Genomic DNA, 26929 nt, shown 5'->3' with positions numbered 1-26929 from the left:
GAAATAGTGAATGGCGGTTATGCCCATAAGGCTAGGGGAAGCTTTTCCTAAAGTAAATGTAATTAAATTGCTAAAATTATATAGCCTAATTGGCCTACTCTTTTTACAGAAACAATTAAAATAATTCAAAATAGGCTACCAATGCATGAATTGGCCACAGAGGATCATTAGCTTATTTTTGTGGGGATAAATTGTTGGATTGTTTTAAATTGTACTGCCTACTGTCGAAAGGAAGGTAGCGTTCGCAACTTAGGCAGATTATTGCTGAGTTGGGACAGTCTGTGAAAAGTAGAGAGGCCAAGCCAGCATATCACAACATTTCAAAATACAATCGCAGGAAAACCTAGTTGATAAAAACAAAATGGCTACTGCTGTAAAGAGAAGACAATGAAAATACTAATCTGTCTTTTAGTTATCAAAATTCTCATTTAACTGAGCGGACAACAGTACAGCCTATCTTATTGGCACCAGAGGGGACAACGAGTACAGCCTATCTTATTGGCACCAGTGGAGAGCATCGGCCATATCCCCGGTGAATGGCTTGGCACTGCGCATATTCACTCTTTATCATTGTTGGGTCAGGGGCCACTTGGACAATCATTTCCTCCTCCAGTTTAGATGGAATGTTCTATTTGCGTCTCTCCTCCTCGTAGGCCGATTATATGGACAACGTGGTTTTTATTGGTCTGTTTGTCAGTGGCAGCAGGAGTAGGCTACCCTGTCATTTGCCGTATTAAAAAAAAGATTCTGCTAATGTCTCCAGTCATATAAAGTGTAGATAGAATTCCATTCAATGTGTTTATAAAAAGGCCACATTTTCCCGTGCAAAGAAGAAACGTATCTGATATAGCCGAGGCCCACTCTACGATATAGACACTCAGCCATGCATTGAACAGTATTTTTGTGTTACAGTGAATGAGTAATAGTATTAGCCTAAATTATGCCTATCTAATCTACTCATCACATTATGAATAGTAGGCTATCTCACATACAGTAAGTCTACAAATGCGACGATGCACGGAATGCTTTATTATAAAGGTGCATTTTATGGTGAAAATTAGCTTCCCCAAACTTGAAACTCACGCGCCGCCAGGTTGTAAAAGCGGATTAATGTGCTTAATTTGAAGAACTGAGCAATAAATACAGCAGCTGGGATCCTCTTTTAAATAGTGGCCAGTCAAAACTCACATGCAATTGCGCAATGACTGGGCTTATAAGAACACGTTTCACTTAAGCTCTGTGGACTATGGGCTCTCTAACCTTGTTCCAGGGGTCCTGCCTATTGTTTTATTTGGCCACTTTAGTTTGATACAAACCTTATCAAATCATATAGGACTATGGGCTACATGAGGTGTGCCACTACGATTTGAAAAGTCGCAAAAAAAAAGGCATGTGCTGTTTCCTGCCTTTCTGCACATGCTGGGCATCATTCACAAGTGATAATATTGACACCACTGTTCTTCATTTAATCTTGTCTTTACATTTACTAAATAATATATGTGTGACATTAGTTCTGATTTAGAATGGACCATTATCATGCACCTGTCGGAACAGGGGTAAAAAATACATGTCAACTATGCACTTAAATAGGGTAGTGTAGGTTAGGGTAGGGGTAGGTGTAGGGTAGGGTAGGGTAGAGAGGGTAGGGTAGGTAGTGTAGGGAAGGGTAGGGTAGTGTAGGATAGGCTAGGGTAGGGTAGGTAGGGTAGGGTAGGGTAGGGTAGGGTAGGGTAGGATAGGGTAGGGTAGGGTAGAGAAGGGTAGGGTAGGGTAGGGTTAGGGTAGGGTAGGGTAGGGTAGTGTAGGGTTAGGATAGTGTAGGGTAGGGTTAGGTAGGGTAGGGTAGGGTAGGATAGGTAGAGAAGGGTAGGGTATGGGTAGGGTAGGGTAGGAAAGGGTAGGGTAGGGTAGGGTAGGGTAGAGTAGGGTAGGGTAGGGTTAGGGTAGGGTAGGGGTAGGGTAGTGTAGGGTAGGGTAGGGTAGGGTAGGGTAGGGTAGAGAAGGGTAGGGTAGGTAGGGTAGGGTAGGGTAGGGTAGGAAAGGGTAGGGTAGAGTAGGGTAGGGTAGGGTAGGGTATGTGGAGCAGAGAGGGGCTATGTGGAGCAGAGGAGGGGCTATGTGGAGCAGAGGAGGGGCTATGTGGAGCAGAGGAGGGGCTATGTGGGACAGAGGAGGGGCTATGTGGGACAAGAGGAGGGGCTATGTAGAGCAGAGGAGGGGCTATGTGGAGCAGAGGAGGGGCTATGTGGAGCAGAGGAGGAGCTATGTGGAGCAGAGGAGGGGAGCAGAGGAGGGGGGCAGAGGAGGGGCTATGTGGAGCAGAGGAGGGGCTATGTGGGACAGAGGAGGGGCTATGTGGGGACAGAGGAGGGGTTGTGTGGTAGTGGGCGGGGCATCTCACCTTGCCGTATTTCTGTGCGTAGGAGCTGTCAGCAGAGAGTGGAACACTATGATGGTCTCATCCAAATCCAGACAAACACCCTCTGGAGAGAGAGAGACGGGGTGGGGGGGGGGGGGGGGGGGGTGGGGGGGGGGGGGGGGGGGAGAGAGGGAGAAGGGGGAGAGAGAGAGGGGGGATAGAGAGGGAGAGAGAGACAGAGAGAGAGAGAGAGAGAGGGGAGAGAGAGGGAGGGGGGAGAGAGAGAGAGAGAGAGAGAGAGACAGAGAGAGGGGAGAGAGAGGGGGAGGGGGGAGAGAGAGAGAGAAGGGGGGGAGAGAGAGAGAGAAGGGGGGGAGAGAGGAGAGGGGAGAGGGAAAGATGGGCGAGAGAGGGGGAGGGGGGAGAGAGAGAGAGAGAGGGAGTACTCAGCATCTGATGACAATGCTAATAATTATCTGTGTGTGTGTTTGCATACCTGTCTCTCTGTGTGTGTGTCTGTGTGTGTGTGTGTGTGTGTGTGTGTGTGTGCATGGGTGTGTGCGTTTGCGTACCTGCGTATGTGTGCGTGTGTGTGTTTGTGAGTCTGTGGTACCTCCAGGTCACTGTCGGGGGGCGGAGAGGGGTTGTTCTTGCGGCCCCTCCCCCTGGCTTTAGCTCCTCCCCCACTCCGACAGCCGTGATCATCCAGCTCCTTTATGGGCGTCGAGGGGCTCTGCACTGTGTCAAAGTCCCCTGCACACACACACCAAAGGCAAAGGGTCACAATGTGTTCAGACAGGAGTCAGATCTCTGTAAAAAACTGACTGAATCTTTATCCAGTAAAAGTACAAATTATTGACACCAAAATATATTAAGACCTAAACTACACTACAAGGTTTATTTATTTATATTTTTATAAGTGCATTTTAGATTAATAGTGAAGACATCAAAACTATGAAATAACACACATGGAATCATGTAGCAATCAAAAAAGTGTTAAACAAATCAAAATATATTTTATATTTGAGAATCTTCAAAGTAGCCACCCTTTGCCTTGATGACAGCTTTGCACACTCTTGGCACACACACACAAAAGTATGTGCACACTACTTCAAATGAGTGAATTTGGCTATTTCAGCCACACCTGTTGCTGACAGGTGTATAAAATCGAGCACACAGCCATGCAATCTCCATAGACAAACATTGGCAGTAGAATGGCCTTACGGAAGAGCTCAGTGACTTTCAACGTGGCACCGTCATAGGATGCCACCTTTCCAACAAGACAGTTCGTCAAATTACCTGCCCTGCTAGAGCTGCCCCCGGTCAACTGTAAGTGCTGTTATTGTGAAGTGGAAACGTCTAGGAGCGACAACGGCTCAGCCGCGAAGTGGTAGGCCACACAAGCTCACAGAACGGGACCCCGCCGAATGCTGAAGCGCGTCTTAGCGCATAAAAATAATCTGTCCTCGGTTGCAACACTCACTACCGAGTTCCAAACTGCCCTCTGGAAGCAACGTCAGCACAATGACTGTTTGTCGGGAGCTTCATGAAATGGGTTTCCATGGCCAAGGTCACCATGCGCAATGCCAAGCGTCGGCTGGAGTGGTGTAAAGCTCGTCGCCATTGGGCCTCCGGAGCAGTGGAAAACGCATTCTCTGGAGTGAGGAATCCCGCTTCACCATTTGGCAGTCTGACGGGCGAATCTAGGTTTGGCGGATGCCAGGAGAACGCTACCTGCCCGAATGCATAGTGCCAACTGTAAAGTTTGGTGGAGGAGGAATAATGGTCTGGGACTGTTTTTCATGGTTCAGGCCTAGGGCCCCTTAGTTCTAGTGAAGGGAAATCTTAACGCTACAGCATTCAATGACATTCTAGACGATTCTGTGCTTCCAACTTTGTGGCAACAGTTTGGGGAAGGCCCTTTCCTGTTTCAGCATGACAGTGCCCCCCGTTCACAAAGCGAGGTCCATACAGAAATGGTTTGTCGAGATCGGTGTGGAAGAACTTGACTGGCCTGCACAGAGCCCTGACCTCAACCCCATATTAATTCCCATGATTTTGAAATGAGATTATGTCCACATAATTTTGGCCATGTATCGTATGTATAAACGTCCCAATACTATCTTTTAATAGACTCACTCTGTAATATGCTCTGTAATATGCTCCGAGCCCCTCTCTCTCTCCCACCTCTACCTGGTCGCGCTGCTGATCCAGTTTCTGCCTGCGGCTATGGAACCCTGACCTGTTCACCGGACGCGCTACCTTGTTTCTCTCTCTCTCTCTCTCTCTCTCTCTCTCTCTCTCTCTCTCTCTCTCTCTCTCTCTCTCTCTCTCTCTCTCTCTCTCTCTCTCTCTCTCTCTCTCTCTCTCTCTCTCTCTCTCTCTCTCTCTCTCTCTCTCTCTCTCTCTCTCTCTCTCTCTCTCTCTCTCTCTCTCTCTCTCTCAAGTTAAGGCTAATGTAAATAGAGGATGACGCCCCATGTGGAGTCAGGTAACCACGGTTACAGCTCTCCTCTCTCACAGTTCCTTCTTGTAGTGTCATCATGGCTGAAGAACTTCATTTTCACTCCACACACACACACACACACTAACACACGATTGTACACACACACACACGCATACATACACTACTGTTTGTAACTCCATAAGTGTGTGGTGATTGGCTGGGACGTACCTGGGTGGAGCTCAGCGGCCTGTACCGTCATTATGGGGTTGGAGTCTTGCAGCTGATAGGCCGACGAGGAGCCGGTTCCGTCCATGCTATTGGACGTCATGTAGGTTCCGTAGGTGGAGGCGGAGTAATACTGGGCGTACTGGTTTTGGCCAAACGTTGTGTACGACGGATAGTCCTGTAAACAACAAAACAAACAAACAGACTTAGTAAACATTTACACAATATAACAACCTCAGCAATACACTCACTGCAGCCAACAAAGATAGAGGGAGAGGAGAGAGAGAGAGAGAGAGAGAGAGAGAGAGAGAGAGAGAGAGAGAGAGAGACAGAGAGAGAGAGGGAGAGACAGAGAGAGAGAGAGAGAGAGAGAGAGACAGAGAGAGAGAGAGAGAGAGAGAGAGAGAGAGAGAGAGAGAGAGACAGAGAGAGACAGAGAGAGACAGAGAGAGAGAGAGAGAGAGAGAGAGAGACTGATGTATATTTCAAATTTGAAATATACATCATGGGATAAAATCCCCACCAACATTTTTCACCTGGAATTTTGGAAAAATATTCCAGGTGTGCACAGAAATGCTCCAAACCTACTAGCCTGTAGGGCAGAACTTGGGAGATTTTCCCTAGCAATCCAAATTGAGAAAAGAGCCACCAAATTCTGGACTCATATCCAGAATATTATCATCACTAGGCTTTCTTATGCACTGCAACTCAGAGAGTAACCCCTTAGAGCAAAAGCAGCAGCTAAACTCAACGATTTAACCATCAGTAACACAATTCTAACAAACAGAAAATCTCTTCCCATAATTCATACACTAAATCACAAACTTCAATGTTTACTAAATATTCTAAACAGAGATATCAAATGAGCACAACACCTCATCAAAATGAAAGATTTGAAACAAAGGAAGACAGACTCAGTGACCATAGAGACAGGACGCTAAATAAAACATGGAGGGTCAGAGAAGAGAGACTTTGTGGGTCAGCAGCACTTCCTGCTCCACATCAGAGGTATTTACAGTGAGGGAAAAAAAGTATTTGATCCCCTGCTGATTTTGTACGTTTGACCACTGACAAATAAATTATCAGTCTATCATTTTAATGGTAGGTTTATTTGAACAGTGAGAGACAGAATAACAACAACAAAATCCAAAAAAACGCATGTCAAAAATTGATTTGCATTTTAATGAGGGAAATAAGTATTTGACCCCTCTGCAAAACATGACTTAGTACTTGGTGGCAAAACCCTTGTTGGCAATCACGGAGGTCAGACGTTTCTTGTAGTTGGCCACCAGGTTTGCACACATCTCAGGAAGGATTTTGTCCCACTCCTCTTTGCAGATCTTCTCCAAGTCATTAAGGTTTCGAAGGCTGACGTTTGGCAACTCAAACCTTCAGCTCCCTCCACAGATTTTCTATGGGATTAAGGTCTGGAGACTGGCTAGGCCACTCCAGGACCTTAATGTGCTTCTTCTTGAGCCACTCCTTTGTTGCCTTGGCCGTGTGTTTTGGGTCATTGTCATGCAGGAATACCCATCCACGACCCATTTTCAATGCCCTGGCTGAGGGAAGGAGGTTCTCACCCAAGATTTGACGGTACATGGCCATCGTCCCTTTGATGCGGTGAAGTTGTCCTGTCCCCTTAGTAGAAAAACACCCCCAAAGCATAATGTTTCCACCTCCATGTTTGACGGTGGGGACGGTGTTCTTGGGGTCATAGGCAGCATTCCTCCTCCTCCAAACACGGCGAGTTGATGCCAAAGAGCTCCATTTTGGTCTCATCTGACCACAACACTTTCACCCAGTTCTCCTCTGAATCATTCAGATGATCATTGGCAAACTTCAGACGGGCATGTATATGTGCTTTCTTGAGCAGGGGGACCTTGCGGGCGCTGCAGGATTTCAGTCCTTCACGGCGTAGTGTGTTACCAATTGTTGTCTTGGTGACTATGGTCCCAGCTGCCTTGAGATCATTGACAAGATCCTCCCGTGTAGTTCTGGGCTGATTCTGGGCTGATTACTCACCGTTCTCATGATCATTGCAACTCCACGAGGTGAGATCTTGCATGGAGCCCCAGGCCGAGGGAGATTGACAGTTATTTTGTGTTTCTTCCATTTGCGAATAATCGCACCGTTGTCACCTTCTCACCAAGCTGCTTGACGATGGTCTTGTAGCCCATTCCAGCCTTGTGTAGGTCTACAATCTTGTCCCTGACGTCCTTGGAGAGCTCTTTGGTCTTGGCCATGGTGGAGAGTTTGGAATCTGATTGTTTGATTGCTTCTGTGGACAGGTGTCTTTTATACAGGTAACAAACTGAGATTAGGAGCACTCCCTTTAAGAGTGTGCTCCTAATCTCAGCTCGTTACCTGTATAACAGACACCTGGGAGCCAGAAATCTTTCTGATTGAGAGGGGGTCAAATACTTATTCCCTCATTAAAATGCAAATCAATTTACCTGGGGTGGCAGGTAGCTTAGTGGGTAAGAGCGTTGTGCCAGTAACCGAAAGGTTGCTGGTTCTAAATCCCAAGCCAACTAGGTGAAAAATCTGTCGATGTGCCCTTGAGCAAGGCACTTAACCCTAATTGCTCCTGTAAATTGCTCTGGATAAGAGCGTCTGCTAAATGACTAAAAAATTCTGTATCTCACTGTTCAAATAAACCTACCATTAAAATGATTGACTGATCATTTCTTTGTCAGTGGGCAAGCGTACAAAATCAGCAGGGGATCAAATACTTTTTTCCCTCACTGTATCTCATGACATTTTAAGAAATAATGACTTCTAGGAGAAACATTTGAGATAGTGCCCAGCAAACAGGGGACGTCCTGAGGACATTCGGCAACGTTCCTATTAGGTCCCTTAAGGGTTTTGGCACGACGTTGCGTGACGGTCCCAAGAGAACGTTCTCTGGGGGACCATTGTTTAGTTCCCTCTAAAGTTCCCAGACGTCACTGTCAGGACCTATTTAGGATGTTCTCAGGACTATCATTTTACTGGTCCTTAGGACGTCGCCTCTACCCAAGGTAACGTTCTCTGGGGGACTTTTTTTTATTTATAGTTCCCGGTTTGACCCTGGGACGTTTTTAGGACGTTGTGTCATGGTCCCCTGAAGGTTTCTTGGGATGTTGTGTCATGGTCCCCTGGAGGTTTTTGTCACGTCATGGTCCCAGGTGTCCCAAACCATTATAAGTAAAGTAATGAAATGGGGTTTTAAGGAAGGTTGTACGCTGTTCAGATAAAGTAGTGTAAACTCTATAATCAATTACAATATGATTTACATTTGATATGTTCACTAAGTACTGACTTTTCAATATGACCACCTGGGATTTGAACTCACAACCTCTGGATTAGGGATATGCTGATCTTTCTGCAGAAATTCAGCAGTCCCCTACAAATCCATGACCTACAATAATACATCTCTGCACTTAGCAAAAGAGTCGTTGTAGTTTATCAAAGATTCAAACTACTCTCTACTTAAATTTCATTGATTTATTTCAGCAGTTTGGGTTTGGGGTTTTACAGGATAGTTGTCTAATGTTGGTGGGGCATTAGTATTGTGTTTAAATGTTACTCCTAAAATCAAATCAAATGTTATTCGTCACACGATTCGTAAACGACAGGTTTAGACTAACAGTAAAATGTTTACTTACAGAAGAGATAAAATAACAACACAAGGAATAAATACACGATAAGTTGGCTATATACACGAGGTACCAGTACCAGTTAATGTGCAGGGGTACGAGGTAATATGAGGTAGATACAGTATGTCCTGGTCTATTATACTAGAGACAGTAGACCAGGGTTCTTCGGTCCTGGAGGGCCGAAACACCTCTGTTTTTCATCCTCTCTTTCTAATCAGGGGCTAAGTCAGACCTGGGACACCAGGTGAGTGCAATCAACTACCAGGTAGAAATAAAAAACAGAAGTGTTTGGGCCCTCCAGGACCGGAATTGAAGAACCCTGCAGTAGACCTTGTTCCAGAGTATGTCCTGGTCTATTATATAGAGTATAATATATATTATACTAGAGACAGTAGTTCAGGGTCTGTAGATTTAATTTCTCAATTCTATGTTTCTTTATTTTGTGTATAATTGTTTAATTCATGATGGATTTTTCTTTCTCTGTTGATATTTATTAATACTGCTGCTCAAATATATTGTTCTTTTTTTTTTAATGTTCCTATACTTTGCTTTGTCATTAGTGGCAACCAACCATTCATGTAAAGCATTAATTTAATTTAATTTAATGAGAGAGAGAGAGAGAGAGAGAGAGAGAGAGAGATAGAGAGAGAGAGAGTGTGTGTTACAGGTCAGTGAGAGCCAGAAATCTTCCTTGTTTGTAGGTGACCAAATACTTATTTTCCAACCATAATTTGCAAATAAATTCATAAAAAATCCTACAATGTGACTTTCATTTTGTCTGTCATAGTTGACGTGTACCTATGATGAAAATTACAGGCCTCTCTCATCTTTTTAAGTGGGAGAACTTGCACAATTGGTGGCTGACTAAATACTTTTTTTCCCCCCACTACAGGACAAAATACAAACCCTCCAACCCAAAAAGGCCTGTGGTGTTGATGGTATCCTTAATGAAATTATAAAATATACAGGCCACAAATTCCAATTGGCTATACTTAAACTCTTTAACATCATCCTTAGCTCTGGCATCTTCCCCAATATTTGGAACCAAGGACTGATCACCCCAATCCACAAAAGTGGAGACAAATTAGACCCCAATAACTACCGTGGGATATGCATCAACAGCAACCTTGGGAAAATCCTCTGCATTATCATTAACAGCAGACTAGTTCATTTCCTCAGTGAAAACAATGTACTGAGCAAATGTAAAATTGGCTTTTTACCAAATTACCATACCACAGACCACGTATTCACCCTGCACATCCTTGACTCAATTTGGCATGAGGGTCTGCTATACAAATTGATGGAAATTGGGGTTGGGGGAAAAACATACAACATTATAAAATCCATGTACAACAACAACAAGTGTGCGGTTAAAATTGGCAAAAAACACACACATTTCTTTCCACAGGGCCGTGGGGTGAGACAGGGATGCAGTTTAAGCCCCACCCTCTTCAACATATATATTCAACGAATTGGCGAGGGCACTAGAACAGTCTGCAGCACCCGGCCTCACCCTACTAGAATCTGAAGTCAAACGGCTACTGTTTGCTGATGATCTGGTGCTTCTGTCACCAACCAAGGAGGGCCTACAGCAGTACCTAGATCTTCTGCACAGACCTGGGCCCTGACAGTAAATCTCAGTATGACAAAAATAATGGTGTTCCAAAAAAGGTCCAGTTGCCAGGACCACAAATACAAGTTCCATCTAGACACCGTTGCCCTAGAGCACACAAAAAACTATACATACCTCGGCCTAAACATCAGTGCCACAGGTAACTTCCACAAAGCTGTGAACGATCTGAGAGACAAGGCAAGAAGGGCCTTCTATGCCATCAAAAGGAATATAGAATTTGACATACCAATTAGGATCTGGCTAAAAATACTTGAATTAGTTATAGAACCCATTGCCCTTTATGGTTGTGAGGTCTGGGGTCCGCTCACCAACCAAGAATTCACAAAATGGGACAAACACCAAATTGAGACTCTGCATGCAGAATTCTGCAAAAATATCCTCAGTGTACAACGAAAAACACCAAATGATGCATGCAGAGCAGAATTAGGCCAACACCCGCTAATTATCAAAATCCAGAAAAGAGCTGTTAAATTCTATAACCACTTAAAAGGAAGCGATTCCCAAACCTTCCATAACAAAGCCATCATCTACAGAGAGATGAACCTGGAGAAGAGTCCCCTACGTAAGCTGGTCCTGGGGCTCTGTTCACAAACACAAACAGACCCCACAGAGCCCCAGGACAGCAACAACAACACAATTAGACCCAACCAAATCATGAGAAAACAAAAAGAGAATTACTTGACACATTGGAAAGTATTAACAAAAAAAACTGAGCAAACTAGAATGCTATTTTGCTCTAAACAGAGAGTACACAGTGGCAGAATACCTGACCACTGTGACTGACCCAAACTTAAGGAAAGCTTTGACTATGTACAGACTCAGTGAGCATAGCCTTGCTATTGAGAAAGGCCGCCGTAGGCAGACCTGGCTCTCAAGAGAAGACAGGCTATGTGCACACTGCTCACAAAATGAGGTGGAAACTGAGCTGCACTTCCTAACCTCCTGCCAAATGTATGACCATATTAGAGACACATATTTCCCTCAGATTTCAGCGATCCACAAAGAATTCGAAAACAAACCCAATTTTGATAAACTCCCATATCTACTGGGTGAAAAACCACAGTGTGCCATCACAGCTGCAAGATTTATGACCTGTTGCCACAAGAAAAGGGCAACCAGTGAAGAACAAACACTATTGTAAATACAACCCATATTTATTTATTTTCCCATTTGTACTTTAACTATTTGCACATCGTTACAACACTGTATATATACATAATATGACATTTGAAATGTATTTATTCTTTTGGAACTTCTGAGTGTAATGTTTACTGTTAATACTTATTGTTTATTTCACTTTTGTTTACTATCTACTTCACTTGCTTTGGCAATGTTAACATACGTTTCCCATGCCAATAAAGCCCTTAAACTGTACATACCTGAAATGAATTGAATTGAGAGAGAGAGACAGAGACAGACAGACAGAGAGACAGACAGACAGACAGACAGACAGACAGAGAGACAGAGACAGAGACAGAGACAGAGACAGAGACAGAGAGATAGATGCTCTCAGATGACAGACTGAAAGAGGCAGAACACATCCTGATCCACACTGGGACAAACAACGTGACGACACACAGGGAAGACGTGGACAAAGCTCTGAGCCACTAACGCTACTAAAGACTTCCCATCAGCCAGAATCACCTTCTCCCCAGACTGGACGTGCCCCAGCAAGTCATCGACACCAACACAGAGGTATCACAGGCCTGTTTCCCTCAGACAAAGGTGCACCTGGTGCATCACTGGGACAATCAGCCTCACTACTTCTACAACAATGTGCACCTCAGCAAGAACGGAGTCAGGCTCTTTGCAAAAGCCCTGAAAGACACTGCCCTGGACTGGACCCTCTCCAATACCCACACAAAGCCCAGAGACTCTAACCAGCACTACATTCTCAGGGCCCCTTCCTCAACATCCAATGAGCCCCAAGCTACAGAGCGCCCACATCCCCACTGGCCCCAGTCCCCCACACCAGTCATCACTGGCAGAGCACCCAGCCAGCCACAACAGGCAGTACAGTAGAACAGCTCTGCAGCAGTGAATTCCAACAGGGTCCTCAGTACAGCAGAACAGCTCTGCAGCAGTGAATTCCAACAGGGTCCTCAGTACAACAGAACAGCTCTGCAGCAGTGACTTCCAACAGGGTCCTCAGTACAGTAGAACAGCTCTGCAGCAGTGACTTCCAACAGGGTCCTCAGTACAGCAGAACCAGAGCCAGATCAGATACCTGTTGGCTTTAATCTGCTCTAAGAGGAAGCACTGAACTAGAAACATACAGCACATCTACCAGATAATGGCGATGATAATAACTGTCATTATTAATGAATGTTTAAACTGTTATAACAATGATAAAATACTGGTCCACAGATCAAGCATTCCACTGTTAAACACATCCTAAAGAAACATTTTGAAATATAGCATCCTTAAATATAAGCAGCTATAACATTCAGGGTTTGTGCTCATCAACCTTTGGTGTGAAAAGCACAAACCCTGACTTTTTACATAGTATGAAAAATTATTGACAATGTTATTCTACATGAAACATCGAACACCAACTATGTATCCACAAATTGTCCAAACTACTACAGGGAACTGAGTGTACCCTCTATTAAACTCCTCCACGATTAAACATGGCCGGGAATCAGCAGGTTGTAGTTTGGCAGGAAAAACTGACTAGTCATATCAAACAAGTAAAAAAAAGGCTAAACACACAATATGGATTCAAATTAAAAATGAAATATTGAGTACCAGTCAGGACATGTATCTGTGTGCCATTTATAACTCCCCCTAGCCAGTCTCCAGATCTCAACCCCATAGAAAATCTTTGGAGGGAGTTGAAAGTCTGTGTTGCCCAGCGACAGCCCCAAATACAGTGGGGAAAAAAAGTATTTAGTCAGCCACCAATTGTGCAAGTTCTCCCACTTAAAAAGATGAGAGAGGCCTGTAATTTTCATCATAGGTAAACGTCAACTATGACAGACAAATTGAGAAGAAAAGAATATCCAGAAAATCACATTGTAGGATTTGTAATTAATTTATTTGCAAATTATGGTGGAAAATAAGTATTTGGTCACATACAAACAAGCAAGATTTCTGGCTCTCACAGACCTGTAATTGCCACCTGAAAACTCCCCCTAGCCAGTCTCCAGATCTCAACCCCATAGAAAATCTTTGGAGGGAGTTGAAAGTCCGTGTTGCCCAGCGACAGCCCCAAAACATCACTACAATGTGATTTTCTGGATATTCTTTTCTCATTTTGTCTGTCATAGTTGACGTGTACCTATGATGAAAATTACAGGCCTCTCTCATCTTTTTAAGTGGGAGAAAAAAGTATTTAGTCAGCCACCAATTGTGCAAATTCTCCCACTTAAAAAGATGAGAGAGGCCTGTAATTGTCATCATAGGTACACGTCAACTATGACAGACAAAATGAGATTTTTTTTTCCAGAAAATCACATTGTAGGATTTTTAATGAATTTATTTGCAAATTATGGTGGAAAATAAGTATTTGGTCAATAACAAAAGTTTCTCAATACTTTGTTATATACCTTTTGTTGGCAATGACACAGGTCAAACGTTTTCTGTAAGTCTTCACAAGGTTTTCACACACTGTTGCTGGTATTTTGGCCCATTCCTCCATGCAGATCTCCTCTAGAGCAGTGATGTTTTGAGGCTGTCGCTGGGCAACACAGACTTTCAACTCCCTCCAAAGATTTTCTATGGGGTTGAGATCTGGAGACTGGCTAGGCCACTCCAGGACCTTGAAATGCTTCTTACGAAGCCACTCCTTCGTTGCCTGGGCGGTGTGTTTGGGATCATTGTCATGCTGAAAGACCCAGCCACATTTCATCTTCAATGCCCTTGCTGATGGAAGGAGGTTTTCACTCAAAATCTCACGATACATGGCCCCATTCATTCTTTCCTTTACACAGATCAGTCGTCCTGGTCCCTTTGCAGAAAAACAGCCCCAAAGCATGATGTTTCCACCCCCATGCTTCACAGTAGGTATGGTTTTCTTTGGATGCAACTCAGCATTCTTTGTCCTCCAAACACGACGAGTTGAGTTTTTACCAAAAAGTTATATTTTGGTTTCATCTGACCATATGACATTCTCCCAATCCTCTTCTGGATCATCCAAATGCACTCTAGCAAACTTCAGACGGGCCTGGACATGTACTGGCTTAAGCAGGGGGACACGTCTTGCACTGCAGGATTTGAGTCCCTGGCGGCGTAGTGTGTTACTGATGGTAGGCTTTGTTACTTTGGTCCCAGCTCTCTGCAGGTCATTCACTAGGTCCCCCGTGTGGTTCTGGGATTTTTGCTCACCGTTCTTGTGATCATTTTGACATTTACATTTACATTTTAGTCATTTAGCAGACGCTCTTATCCAGAGCGACTTACAGTTAGCGCATACATTATTTTATCGAACCCACAACCCTGGCGTTGCAAACCCCACGGGGTGAGATCTTGCGTGGAGCCCCAGATCGAGGGAGATTATCAGTGGTCTTGTATGTCTTCCATTTCCTAATAATTGCTCCCACAGTTGATTTCTTAAAACCAAGCTGCTTACCTATTGCAGATTCAGTCTTCCCAGCCTGGTGCAGGTCTACAATTTTGTTTCTGGTGTCCTTTGACAGCTCTTTGGTCTTGGCCATAGTGGAGTTTGGAGTGTGACTGTTTGAGGTTGTGGACAGGTGTCTTTTATACTGAAAATAAGTTCAAACAGGTGCCATTAATACAGGTAACGAGTGGAGGACAGAGGAGCCTCTTAAAGAAGAAGTTACAGGTCTGTGAAAACCAGAAATCTTGCTTGTTTGTAGGTGACCAAATACTTATTTTCCACCATAATTTGCAAATAAATTCATAAAAATCCTACAATGTGATTTTCTGGAGAAAAAAAATCTCAATTTGTATGTCATAGTTGACGTGTACCTATGATGAAAATTACAGGCCTCTCTCATCTTTTTAAGTGGGAGAACTTGCACAATTGGTGGCTGACTAAATACTTTTTTTCCCCACTGTACCTCTGTTTTCCCTCCTGAGTTTGTACGTGATTGTCCGTTGTTTTACGTCGTTTGGTGAGCTGTTGTTCTGCTCTTCCCTGCGTGGAAGTTTTGTTATGGTTGACTTTTGTTTAGTAAATCCATTCATTTTCTCAGTTCTGTGTCCTGCGCCTGATTCCGTTTTCACCACCTCACCCAGACGTTGACAGAATCACGCACCATCTATGGAGTCAGCAGGCACGTCCGATCCCAGCTCCTCGGTGGAGGAACGCATCCAGCAGCACTCGACCATGCTGCAGGCTTTAGGGTCGGCTATGGATCGAGTGGTGAACACCATGGATCTTTGGGAGAGAAGTGGGTTTCCTACACTTCATCCTCCTCTGATTTCTCCCCCATCAAGACCATCAAACCCTGGATCCAGTGGAATTCGGCTCTCGCTCCAGAGGGAATACGATGGGACAGCTTCCGGCTCCAGGTGGAGCTCTACTTGGCAACCATCCACCCGGCTCCCTCGGGATACGAGAGCGTGTCCGCCCTCATCTCCTGTCTGTCGGGCAGAGCGCTGGAATGGGCCAATGCAGAGTGGGGTGGAATAGACGCGGAGTCTGTACGTTACAAGGATTTCACCTGCCGTTTCCGGGCAGTATTCGATCATCCGCCGGAGGGGAGAGCGGCGGGGGAGAGTCTGTTTCACCTCAGACAGGGGAGAAGGAGCGCACAGGACTTCGCCCTGGATTTCAGGACACTGGCAGCCAGCGCGGGATGGAATGAGAGGGCCCTGATTGACCACTACCGATGCAGTCTACGGGAGGACGTTCGTAGGGAGCTGGCCTGCAGGGACACGAATCTAAACCTGGACCAGCTGGTAGATTTATCGATCCGGCTGGATAACCTGTTGGCCACCCGTGGACGTCCGGATCAGGGTCCGTCCAGTCCATCCCCCAGCACTTCCGACTCCACTCCTATGGAGCTTGGAGGTGCTGATGTGGAGAGACCCGGCAAGGGGGTGGTCTCCTGCACCAACTGTGGCCGCAGAGGACACACTGCGGGCCGGTGCAGGAGAGGACCCTCATGGAATCGAGGCAGCAGGCAGAGCCCTGGTGGACCATCCCAGGTGAGTAGGCACCCACCTCACCCAGAGCTCCCTGTTGCTCACATGACGGTCAATGTAAAGTTCCCTGGGTTTTCCCCACATTACCAGCATAAGGCGCTCGTAGATTCCGGCGCAGCTGGGAATTTTATGGATAGGCTGGTTGCACATAAATTAGGGATTCCTATATTGCCTGTAGATGTGCCCTTCCCCATACGTGCCCTAGATAGTCACCCTATAGGGTCGGGTATGGTTAGGGAGGTCACAGTTCCACTTCGGATGGAGACGCAGGGAGCTCATGAGGAGAGAATTAGTCTCTTCCTTATCAATTCTCCTGTGTTTCCCGTGGTGCTGGGGCTTCCCTGGCTAGCCAACCATGACCCCAGAATTTCATGGCAACAGAGGGCTCTTAAGGGATGGTCAACTCGGGAAGGTGTGTAGGTGTTTCCGTAGAGGCAACTACGGTGGAGAGTCCAAACCATGTCTCCCCAATGCACATTCCCTCAGAATGTGCCGATTTGTCTCTCGCTTTCTGTAAAAAGAAGGCGACTCAATTACCACCCCATCGACGAGGGGATTGTGCGATAGATCTCCGGGAGGGCGCTGCACTTCCCAGGAGTCACGTGTATCCTCTGTCACAGGAGGAGACGGTGGCAAACAGTCAGTCTCTTTCTTAGGATACCGCCTGTCAGAGTCAGGGGTCAAGATGGAGTGTGACCGCATTTCAGCCGTGCGTAATTGGCCGACTCCTACCACGGTAAAGGAGGTTCAGCGATTTTTGGGGTTTGTCAACTACTACCGGAGATTTATCCGGGGCTTTGGCCAGGTAGCAGCTCCCATAACCTCTTTGCTGAAGGGCGGACCGGTGCACCTGCAGTGGTCAGCTGAGGCGGACAGGGCTTTTGGTCAGCTGAAGGCGCTGTTCACCTCGGCTCCCGTGCTGGCTCATCCGGATCCTTCCTTGCAATTCACAGTCGGGTGGACGCGTCCGAGGCTGGGATAGGAGCTGTACTGTCTCAGCGCTCGGGTACGCCTCCCAAACTCCGCCCCTGTGGTTTCTTTTCGAAGAAGCTCAGCCCGGCGGAGCAAAACTATGATGTGGGGGACCGGGAGCTGTTAGCTGTTGTGAAAGCCCTTAAGGTGTGGATACATTGGCTTGAGGGGGAAAAACACCCTTTTCTCATTTTGACTGACCACCGCAGTCTGGAGTACATACGGGCAGCGAGGAGACTGAACCCTCGTCAGGCAAGGTGGGTGTTTTTCACGCGTTTTGTGTTCACCCTATCTTACAGACCAGGTTCCCAGAATGCTAAGGCAGACGCTCTGTCCCAGCTGTATGACTCAGAGGAGCGGACCAGGGAGCCCACTCCCATACTTCCGGCTTCTTGTCTGGTGGCACCGGTGGTATGGGAGGTTGACGCGGACACCGAGCGGGCGTTACGCACGGAGCCCACTCCCCCCCAGTGTCCAGTGGGTCATGTGTACGTTCCTTCTGAGGTTCGCGATCGTTTGATATATTGGGCTCACACGTCACCCTCTTCTGGCCATCCTGGCATCGGTCGGACAGTGCGCTGTCTTAGTGGGAAGTACTGGTGGCCTACCTTAGCTCAGGACGTCAGGGTTTATGTTTCTTCCTGTTCGGTGTGCGCCCAGTGAAATTACAACCTCTCCCCGTTCCGCAACGGCCGTGGTCACACCTGTCGGTGGACTTTGTTACGGATCTTCCTCCGTCACAAGGTAACACCACGATCCTGGTCGTTGTGGATCGGTTTTCTAAGTCCTGTCGTCTCATTCCTTTTCCCGGTCTCCCTACTGCCCTACAGACCGTGGAGGCCCTGTTTACACACGTCTTCCGGCACTACGGGGTACCTGAGGATATAGTGTCTGATCGGTGTCCCCAGTTTACATCAAGGGTCTGGAAGGCGTTCATGGACCATCTGGGGGTCTCGGTCAGCCTGACCACAGGGTTTCACCCCGAGAGTAATGGGCAGGTGGAGAGAGTAAGCCAGGATGTGGGTAGGTTTCTGAGGTCATATTGCCAGGACCGGCAGGGTGATTGGTCAGTTTACATCCCCTGGGCAGAGATGGCACAAAATTCCCTCCTTCACTCCTCCGCTGACCTGTCTCCCTTTCAGTGTTTACTAGGTTACCAGCCGGTCCTGGTACCATGGCATCAGAGCCAGATTGAGACACCTGCGGTGGATGAATGGTTTCGGCGCTTGGAGGAGACATGGAATGCTGCCCATGTACGCCTGCAAAGGGCTATTAGGAGACAGAAGGCGAGTGCCGACCGCCACCGCAGTGAGGCTCCGGTGTATGCACCGGGGGACCAGGTCTGGCTCTCGACCCGAAACCTGCCCCTTCGCCTGCCCTGCCGGAAGCTGGGTCGGCGGTTTGTGGGGCCCTTTAAAGTCCTGAGGATGTTGAACGAGGTTTGTTATAGGTTACAACTCCCCCCTGATTACCGTATTAACCCCTCGTTCCATGTGTCTCTCCTCTGGCCGGTGGTAGCTGGTCCGCTCCAGGAGTCTGAGGTGCGGGAGGTTCCTCCGCCCCCATTGGACATCGAGGGGGCACAGGCGTACTCGGTCCGTTCCATTCTGGATTCGAGGCGTCGGGGGGAGGCCTGCAGTATCTCGTGGAGTGGGAGAGGTACGGTCCGGAGGAAAGGTGCTGGGTTCCTAGGAGGGACATACTCGACCCCTCCTTGTTAAGGGACTTCCATCGTCGTCATCCGACTCGCCATCCCCGAGGCCGGTGTCGGGGTGTCGGTGTGTCACGAATACAGCCGAGGCTGCCCCTCCTCCTTGCTCGGGCAGGCTTCGGCGTTCGTCGTCACCGGAGTACTAGCTGCCACCGATCGATGTTTCTGTGTTACACTAGTCTTGTCTTTATTAATCACACCTGTTTCCCATTATGCTTATTTGTGTCCCTATAATTACCTCTGTTTTCTCTCCTGAGTTTGTACGTGATTGTCCGTTGTTTTACGTCGTTTGGTGAGCTGTTGTTCTGCTCTTCCCCGTGTGGAGGGTTTGTTATGGTTGACTTTTGTTTAGTAAATCCATTCATTTTCTCAGTTCTTTGTCCTGCGCCTGATTCCGTTTTCACCACCTCACCCAGACGTTGACAGAATCACGCACCATCTATGGAGTCAGCAGGCACGTCCGATCCCAGCTCCTCGGTGGAGGAACGCATCCAGCAGCACTCGACCATGCTGCAGGCTTTAGGGTCGGCTATGGATCGAGTGGTGAACACCATGGATCTTTGGGAGAGAAGTGGGTTTCCTACACTTCATCCTCCTCTGATTTCTCCCCCATCAAGACCATCAAACCCTGGATCCAGTGGAATTCGGCTCTCGCTCCCGAGGGAATACGATGGGACAGCTTCCGGGTGCCAGGGGTTTCTGCTCCAGGTGGAGCTCTACCTGGCAACCATCCACCCGGCTCCCTCGGGATACGAGAGCATGTCCGTTGGGAGATAATCTTCTATTTATAATCATAATTATACGTGGTGAGTAGGACTATTAGGCAACAGATCTTGATGAGGGTTATTTTAAATGATTGGAGCGCCCTTCGTGGTGCTGAAAGGACAGCACCAGGATCGTGCAATGATGTTAAAGAAGTTGAACCAATTTGTGGTGCTGAAAGATAGCTGAAGGATAGCTCTGCCATTCTGTCAGTTCAGGAACAAACAACAATAATTTGCAGTATAGCCTAATAGTGCTTCAGGAAGCATGGGGTGAAATCTCTTCAGATTACCTCAACAAATTGACAACTAGAATGCCAAAGGTCTGCAAGGCTGTAATTGCTGCAAATGGAGGATTATTTGACGAAAGCAAAGTTTGAAGGACACAATTATTATTTATATTAAAAATCATTATTCCTAACCTTGTCAGTGACTACATTTCCTATGCACTTAGCTATATTTCCTATTCAAACTCAATTCATGTATGTTTTCATGGAAAACAAGGACATTTCTAAGTGGCCCCAAACTTTTGAACGGTAGTGTAGATTTAATATGATTTATGAAATCAGTGCGATGTTGATTACACTAACTTACGATTTATTTGTCTCTGTTGAAATAAAACGCTGTATCTCCAAAACTAAAACTACCATTTAACTATTAACGAACATATAATTAGGAAACTTCAGAAGCTATTTTGAATACATTGTATTGGCCAATGAGCGTCATGAAATGTCCAGAGTGCATTGAGGGGAGTTACTGCTTTCAATACATGTTTTAAAAAAGGCAGAAATTGAGTTATGTGGTTACGTTTCATTTTTATTTTTAGGGGGTAGATAAGCTTTAACAGCGCAGATTGATTGTAGATTCCATCAATATAATTGTCTGCATCATTTCCAATCCCCCATATATTTTTGTAAATATATATATATATATATATATATATATATATATACACATGTGTACACATATACAGTGCATTCGGAAAATATTCAGACACCTTTACTTTTTCCACATTTTGTTATGTTACAGCCTCATGCATCTTTTACTGAGGAGTGGCTTCCATCTGGCCACTCTACCATAAAGGCCTGATTGGCGGAGTGCTGCAGAGATGGTTGTCCTTCTGGAAGGTTCTCGCATCTCCACAGAGGAACTCTAGAGCTCTGTCAGAGTGACCATCGGATTCTTGGTCACCTCCCTGACCAAGGCCCTTCTCCCCTGATTGCTCAGTTTGGCCGGGCGGCCAGCTCTAGGAAGAGTCTTAGTGGATCCATGGAAAACAAGGACATTTCTAAGTGGCCCCAAACTTTTGAACGGTAGTGTACATATATCTTAATATCATTTGCGAGAGCTTTAGTTGCTTTAGTTTCTGAATAGGCTTTGCAGCGGCCACTCTGGTTTGGGTGTCCTCGGCAGAACAGCGTCGCTGTAACCAAGTGGTCACATATCGTTCTCTGGGTTCCACTGCCAAGAGGAGTCCATGGAGTTTTATGAACATCAAGGCAGACACAGAGTGAATTTGGATCCTAGATCTCCGTGGTGTGATGACAAGGTTCATGTGGTTAAACTGCCGAGCTGCAGGGAATGAGATATATTTAAGCAATAAATCCAGAGGGGGTGTGGTATATGGCCAATATACCATGGCTAACGGCTGTTCTTAAGTGACTGGATACAGCCCTTAGCCGTGGTATATTGGCCATATACCGCAAACCCCCGAGGTGCCTTATTGCTATAATAAACTGGTTACCAACGTAATTAGAGCAGTAAAAATAAATGTTTTGTCATACCCGTGGTATACGGTCTGATATACCACGGCTGTCAGCCAATCAGCATTCAGGGCTCGAACCACCCAGTTTATATGTACAGTTAAGCAGTGGTCTCAGGGGTGGCACGTGTTCCCCCCCTACTGTGACCAAAAGTCCCTAAAGCCATTGACGGTGGAAGGCGCACGGGAGGGAGAAGCGTTGGCACAGGATCTGAAATGGCTGCTTCCCCCGGACCAAGGAGGAAGAGGCACGGGGATGGATCTCTCTCTCCAGGATGTGACATATCAGGTGTGTGTCCTCAGACTGCGCTGCAGCCTGATCCACTGCAGATGTTGCCTTTTAAAGCTTGTGGTTTGTGAACGGGCGGCTTCTCATGTTGTTTATAAGGCTGGCTGGGAACTGCTGGTGATTCTTTTTCCAACATTCTGATTGGCCAAAGTGGTCAAGCCTCTGCCGGGCCTCCACAGTGCACACACACGGCCTACTGTTGTTCGTCACTCTCTCCCCCCACCAGAGAGAAGACAGGGAGGGAACCACCATCTATCTCCAGGCTGCTATACAGAATGATTTGGTTTGTCATTCTATTGTTTTTCATGGAATTTTAGTGGTCATTTAAATATAAGTTAATAAATAGTTTAACCAGCACTATGTATTCTAAAATTGAAAAACACGAGGGAGTGCCGCTCCTCCGTGATCCGGCAGACTAGACTATGAGCCTCACATATGGATGAGTTACACCTTTTATTTTTCAGGTCAACCAGTACAAGAAATGTCCTGTCCAGTTACATTCCCTTTTAGTAATATCAAATAAGGATTTAGGTATGTGGTTTGATGTCAACTAGACATGCTATCAAAAAAATATATATGAATATGTAAATAAGTAAATATATAAATATATGATATGCATAAAAAAAAGAGAGTACATTTAGTTTTTAGTCTATTTTTTGTGTTATTACATTATTGATTAAAGTTATTAGACTATTCATTATTTTATTTTTACTCACTTCCTAATGGCCTACTGCCAAAACTGCATACTGTAATAATTATTAGATTATACACAAAAAATTTATTAGCGTTAAAACATTATCACATTATCAGCATTTACTACATTATTGGCAGTTATTACATTATCTGTTGCTACATGGTGGATTACTCCATAACCGATATTCCACCTGAATATACACTATTCATGCGTTTACAGTCAACTTGCTGTGTCAGATCACACTTTACCTTAAAAAATGTAGCGAGTCAACCAGAACCAGGAACCTTACCTTTTCAATCTCCCTCCCATTTACAAATGGAAAAAGACCAGTAACAGTGTATGAGACAGCATTAAATAGCGCAGAAATTGATAATATGCTGAACCGCTTTCAGTACATTAAATGTAGTTATAGTAAAGGAAACATTACTTTGGCAACATACAAGCTAAACAAAATATTCTATAAACTAGCAACAAAATCATGTAAAAAAAAATATATATATATGAATGTGGGGAAAACATATACAAACAAAATGCCCAAAGAAAACTGGTTTGACAGTGAATGTAATTCTGCCAGGAAAAACCAGAGGCAACTGTCAAACTAAAAACACAGAAACCCCACAGACCAGGTTGGATGTGTAAAATATAATAATAATAATAATAATAATAATAATAATAATAATAATAATAATAATAATAATAAAATATCACCTGGACCTAAGACAGTATAAAAAGACGCTACAAAAAAAATAAAAAATAAATATTCTACATGTGGGGCTTAATACCTCATATAATATGAAAAACATCCCCGTTCAAAATGGCAACTTCTGGAAAAACTACTTTGAAAAACTGAAAATGAAAATCCAGAATGCCAGAAGTTATCCGAGACTCAGACCGAATTAGTCGATCACTTACAAAACTTAGAAAGAATAATTAAAGACCAAACAAACCCTTCACAGAGCTGACAGAGAAAACAAAGCCTTCACAGAGCTGACAGAGAAAACAAAGCCTTCACAGAGCTGACAGAGAAAACAAAGCCTTCACAGAGCTGACAGAGAAAACAAAGCCTTCACAGAGCTGACAGAGAAAACAAAGCCTTCACAGAGCGGACAGAGAAAACAAAGCCCTCAGGTGGTAGAGCCAGACAGTATCTGCAATGGGATGCTGAAGAAAAAGCATCTCTAAGCTGCATTCTCAAGCTCTTCAACATGATGCTGAATGTAGGATACTATCCAGAAACATGAAATAAAGGTATATTAAAGCCCAATATCTACTATCTTCTTGTTGTTTTAATATCTACTATTCTTAAATATGTTGTTTTAATATCTACTATTCTTAAATATGTTGTTTTAATATCTACTATTCTTAAATATGTTGTTTTAATATCTACTATTCTTCTTGTTGTTTTAATATCTACTATTCTTAAATATGTTGTTTTAATATATACTATTCTTAAATATTTATATTTTTTCATTTTTTCATTTAACCTTTATTTAACCAGGTAAGCCAGTTGAGAACAAGTTCTCATTTACAACTGCGACCTGGCCAAGAAAAAAGCAAAGCAGTGCGATAAAAACAACAACACAGAGTTACATATGGGGTAAAACAGAACATAAAGTCAAAAATACAACAAAAAATACAGTGAGGGAAAAAAGTATTTGATCCCCTGCTGATTTTGTACGTTTGCCCACTGACAAAGAAATGATCAGTCTATAATTTTAATGGTAGGTTTATTTGAACAGTGAGAGACAGAAAAACAACAACAAAAAACAGAAAAACGCATATCAAAAATGTTATAAATTGATTTGCATTTTAATGAGGGAAATAAGTATTTGACCCCTCTGCAAAACATGACTTAGTACTTGGTGGCAAAACCCTTGTTGGCAATCACAGAGGTCAGACGTTTCTTGTAGTTGGCCACCAGGTTTGCACACATCTCAGGAGGGATTTGTCCCACTCCTCTTTGCAGATCTTCTCCAAGTCATTAAGGTTTCGAGGCTGACGTTTGGCAACTCAAACCTTTGGCTCCCTCCACAGATTTTCTATGGGATTAAGGTCTGGAGACTGGCTAGGCCACTCCAGGACCTTAATGTGCATCTTCTTGACCCACTCCTTTGTTGCCTTGGCCGTGTGTTCTGGGTCATTGTCATGCTGGAATACCCATCCCCTGGCTGAGGGAAGGAGGTTCTCACCCAAGATTTGACGGTACATGGCCCCGTCCATCGTCCCTTTGATGCGGTGAAGTTGTCCTGTCCCCTTAGCAGAAAAACACCGCCAAAGCATAATGTTTCCACCTCCATGTTTGACGGTGGGGATGGTGTTCTTGGGGTCATAGGCAGCATTCCTCCTCCTCCAAACACGGCGAGTTGAGTTGCCAAAGACCTCGATTTTGGTCTCATCTGACCACAACACTTTCACCCAGTTCTCCTCTGAATCATTCAGATGTTCATTGGCAAACTTCAGACGGGCATGTATATGTGCTTTCTTGAGCAGGGGGACCTTGCGGGCGCTGCAGGATTTCAGTCCTTCACGGCGTAGTGTGTTACCAATTGTTTTCTTGGTGACTATGGTCCCAGCTGCCTTGAGATCATTTACAAGATCCTCCTGTGTAGTTCTGGGCTGATTCCTCACCGTTCTCATGATCATTGCAACTCCACGAGGTGAGATCTTGCATGGAGCCCCATGCCGAGGGAGATTGACAGTTATTTTGTGTTTCTTCCATTTGCGAATAATCGCACCGTTGTCACCTTCTCACCAAGCTGCTTGGTGATGGTCTTGTAGACCATTCCAGCCTTGTGTAGGTCTACAATCTTGTCCCTGACATCCTTGGAGAGCTCTTTGGTCTTGGCCTTGGTGGAGAGTTTGGAATCTGATTGATTGCTTCTGTGGACAGGTGTCTTTTATACAGGTAACAAACTGAGATTAGGAGCACTCCCTTTAAGAGTGTGCTCCTAATCTCAGCTCGTTACCTGTATAAAAGACACCTGGGAGCCAGAAATCTTTCTGATTGAGAGGGGGTCAAATACTTATTTCCCTCATTAAAATGCAAATCAATTTATAACATTTTTGACATGCGTTTTTCTGGATTTATTTGTTGTTATTCTGTCTCTCACTGTTCAAATAAGCCTACCATTAAAATTATAGACTGATCATTTCTCTGTCAGTGGGCAAACGTACAAAATCAGCAGGGGATCAAATACTTATTTCCCTCACTGTATATATACAGTGTGTGCGAATGTAGCAAGTTATGGAGGTAAGGCAATAAATAGGCCATAGTGCAAAATAATTACAATTGTTGTAATATCTACTATTCTTATTGTTGTTTTAATATCTACTATTCTTAAATATGTTGTTTTAATATCTACTATTCTTAAATATGTTGTTTTAATATCTACTATTCTTAAATATGTTGTTTTAATATCTACTATTCTTAAATATGTTGTTATAATATCTACTATTCTTAAATATGTTGTTTTAATATCTACTATTCTTAAATATGTTGTTTTAATATCTACTATTCTTAAATATGTTGTTTTAATATCTACTATTCTTCTTGTTGTTTTAATATCTGCTATTCTTCTTGTTGTTTTAATATCTGCTATTCTTCTTGTTGTTTTCGCTGAGAGAGAGTGAAAGAGAGAGAGAAAGAGGCTGACAGAGGGACAGAAAGACAAACAGATGGATTCTGGAAGAGCTGAGGCCGGAAGATAAGTTTTTACTACTCCTCCCCTTCTCATCCCCCACTTCTCTGTTATCTTTATTCTCTCATTCCCTCTCTTTCCTCTCATTCCCCCTCTTTCCTCTCTTCTCTTCTCATTCCCTCTCTTTCCTCTCTTCTCTTCTCATCTGTTTCCTCTCTTTTCCTCTCTTCTCATTCCCCCTCTTTCCTCTCTTCTCTTCTCATTCCCTCTCTTTCCTCTCTTCTCTTCTCATCTGTTTCCTCTCTTTTCCTCTCTTCTCCTCTCATTCCCCCTCTTTCCTCTCTTCTCTTCTCATTCCCTCTCTTTCCTCTCTTCTCATCTGTTTCCTCTCTTTTCCTCTCTTCTCCTCTCATTCCCTCTCTTTCCTCTCTTCTCCTCTCCTCTCTTCTCCTCTCTCTCCTCTCCTCTCTTCTCCTCTCCTCTCCTCTCTCTCCTCTCCTCTCCTCTCTTCTTCTCTCTTCTCTTTCCTCTCTTCTCTTCTCCTCTCTTCTCTACTCATCTGTTTCCTCTCCTCTCTTCTCCTCTCCTCTCCTCTCTCCTCTCTTCTCCTCTCTTCTCTTCTCCTCTCTTTTCCTTTCTTTTCCTCTCGTCTCCTCTGTTTCATATATTCCTAACAGTTAAAGGATG

The 26929-nt window shown here is 44.8% G+C and overlaps 1 protein-coding gene across 1 annotated transcript in view; it reads right to left on the bottom strand.

Moving 5' to 3' along the window:
• LOC311106733 (protein phosphatase EYA4-like) overlaps positions 1-26929 on the bottom strand; it is a gene marked incomplete at both ends in the record, with an annotated part of 123681 nt that overhangs the window by 7313 nt on the left and 89439 nt on the right. Inside the window, 5 exon segments of the mRNA XM_084149133.1 lie at positions 2402-2427; positions 2430-2468; positions 2471-2483; positions 2973-3112; positions 5034-5208. Of these exon segments, the coding sequence (XP_084005259.1) occupies positions 2402-2427; positions 2430-2468; positions 2471-2483; positions 2973-3112; positions 5034-5208 (393 nt within the window).

This window comes from Coregonus lavaretus (genome assembly GCF_964263955.1).
Source record: "Coregonus lavaretus genome assembly, chromosome: 31".
In the NCBI taxonomy this organism is placed as follows: Eukaryota; Metazoa; Chordata; class Actinopteri; order Salmoniformes; family Salmonidae; genus Coregonus; species Coregonus lavaretus.
Note: the sequence above shows the minus strand (reverse complement) of the source record. Positions and strands in the feature narration are given on the sequence as shown.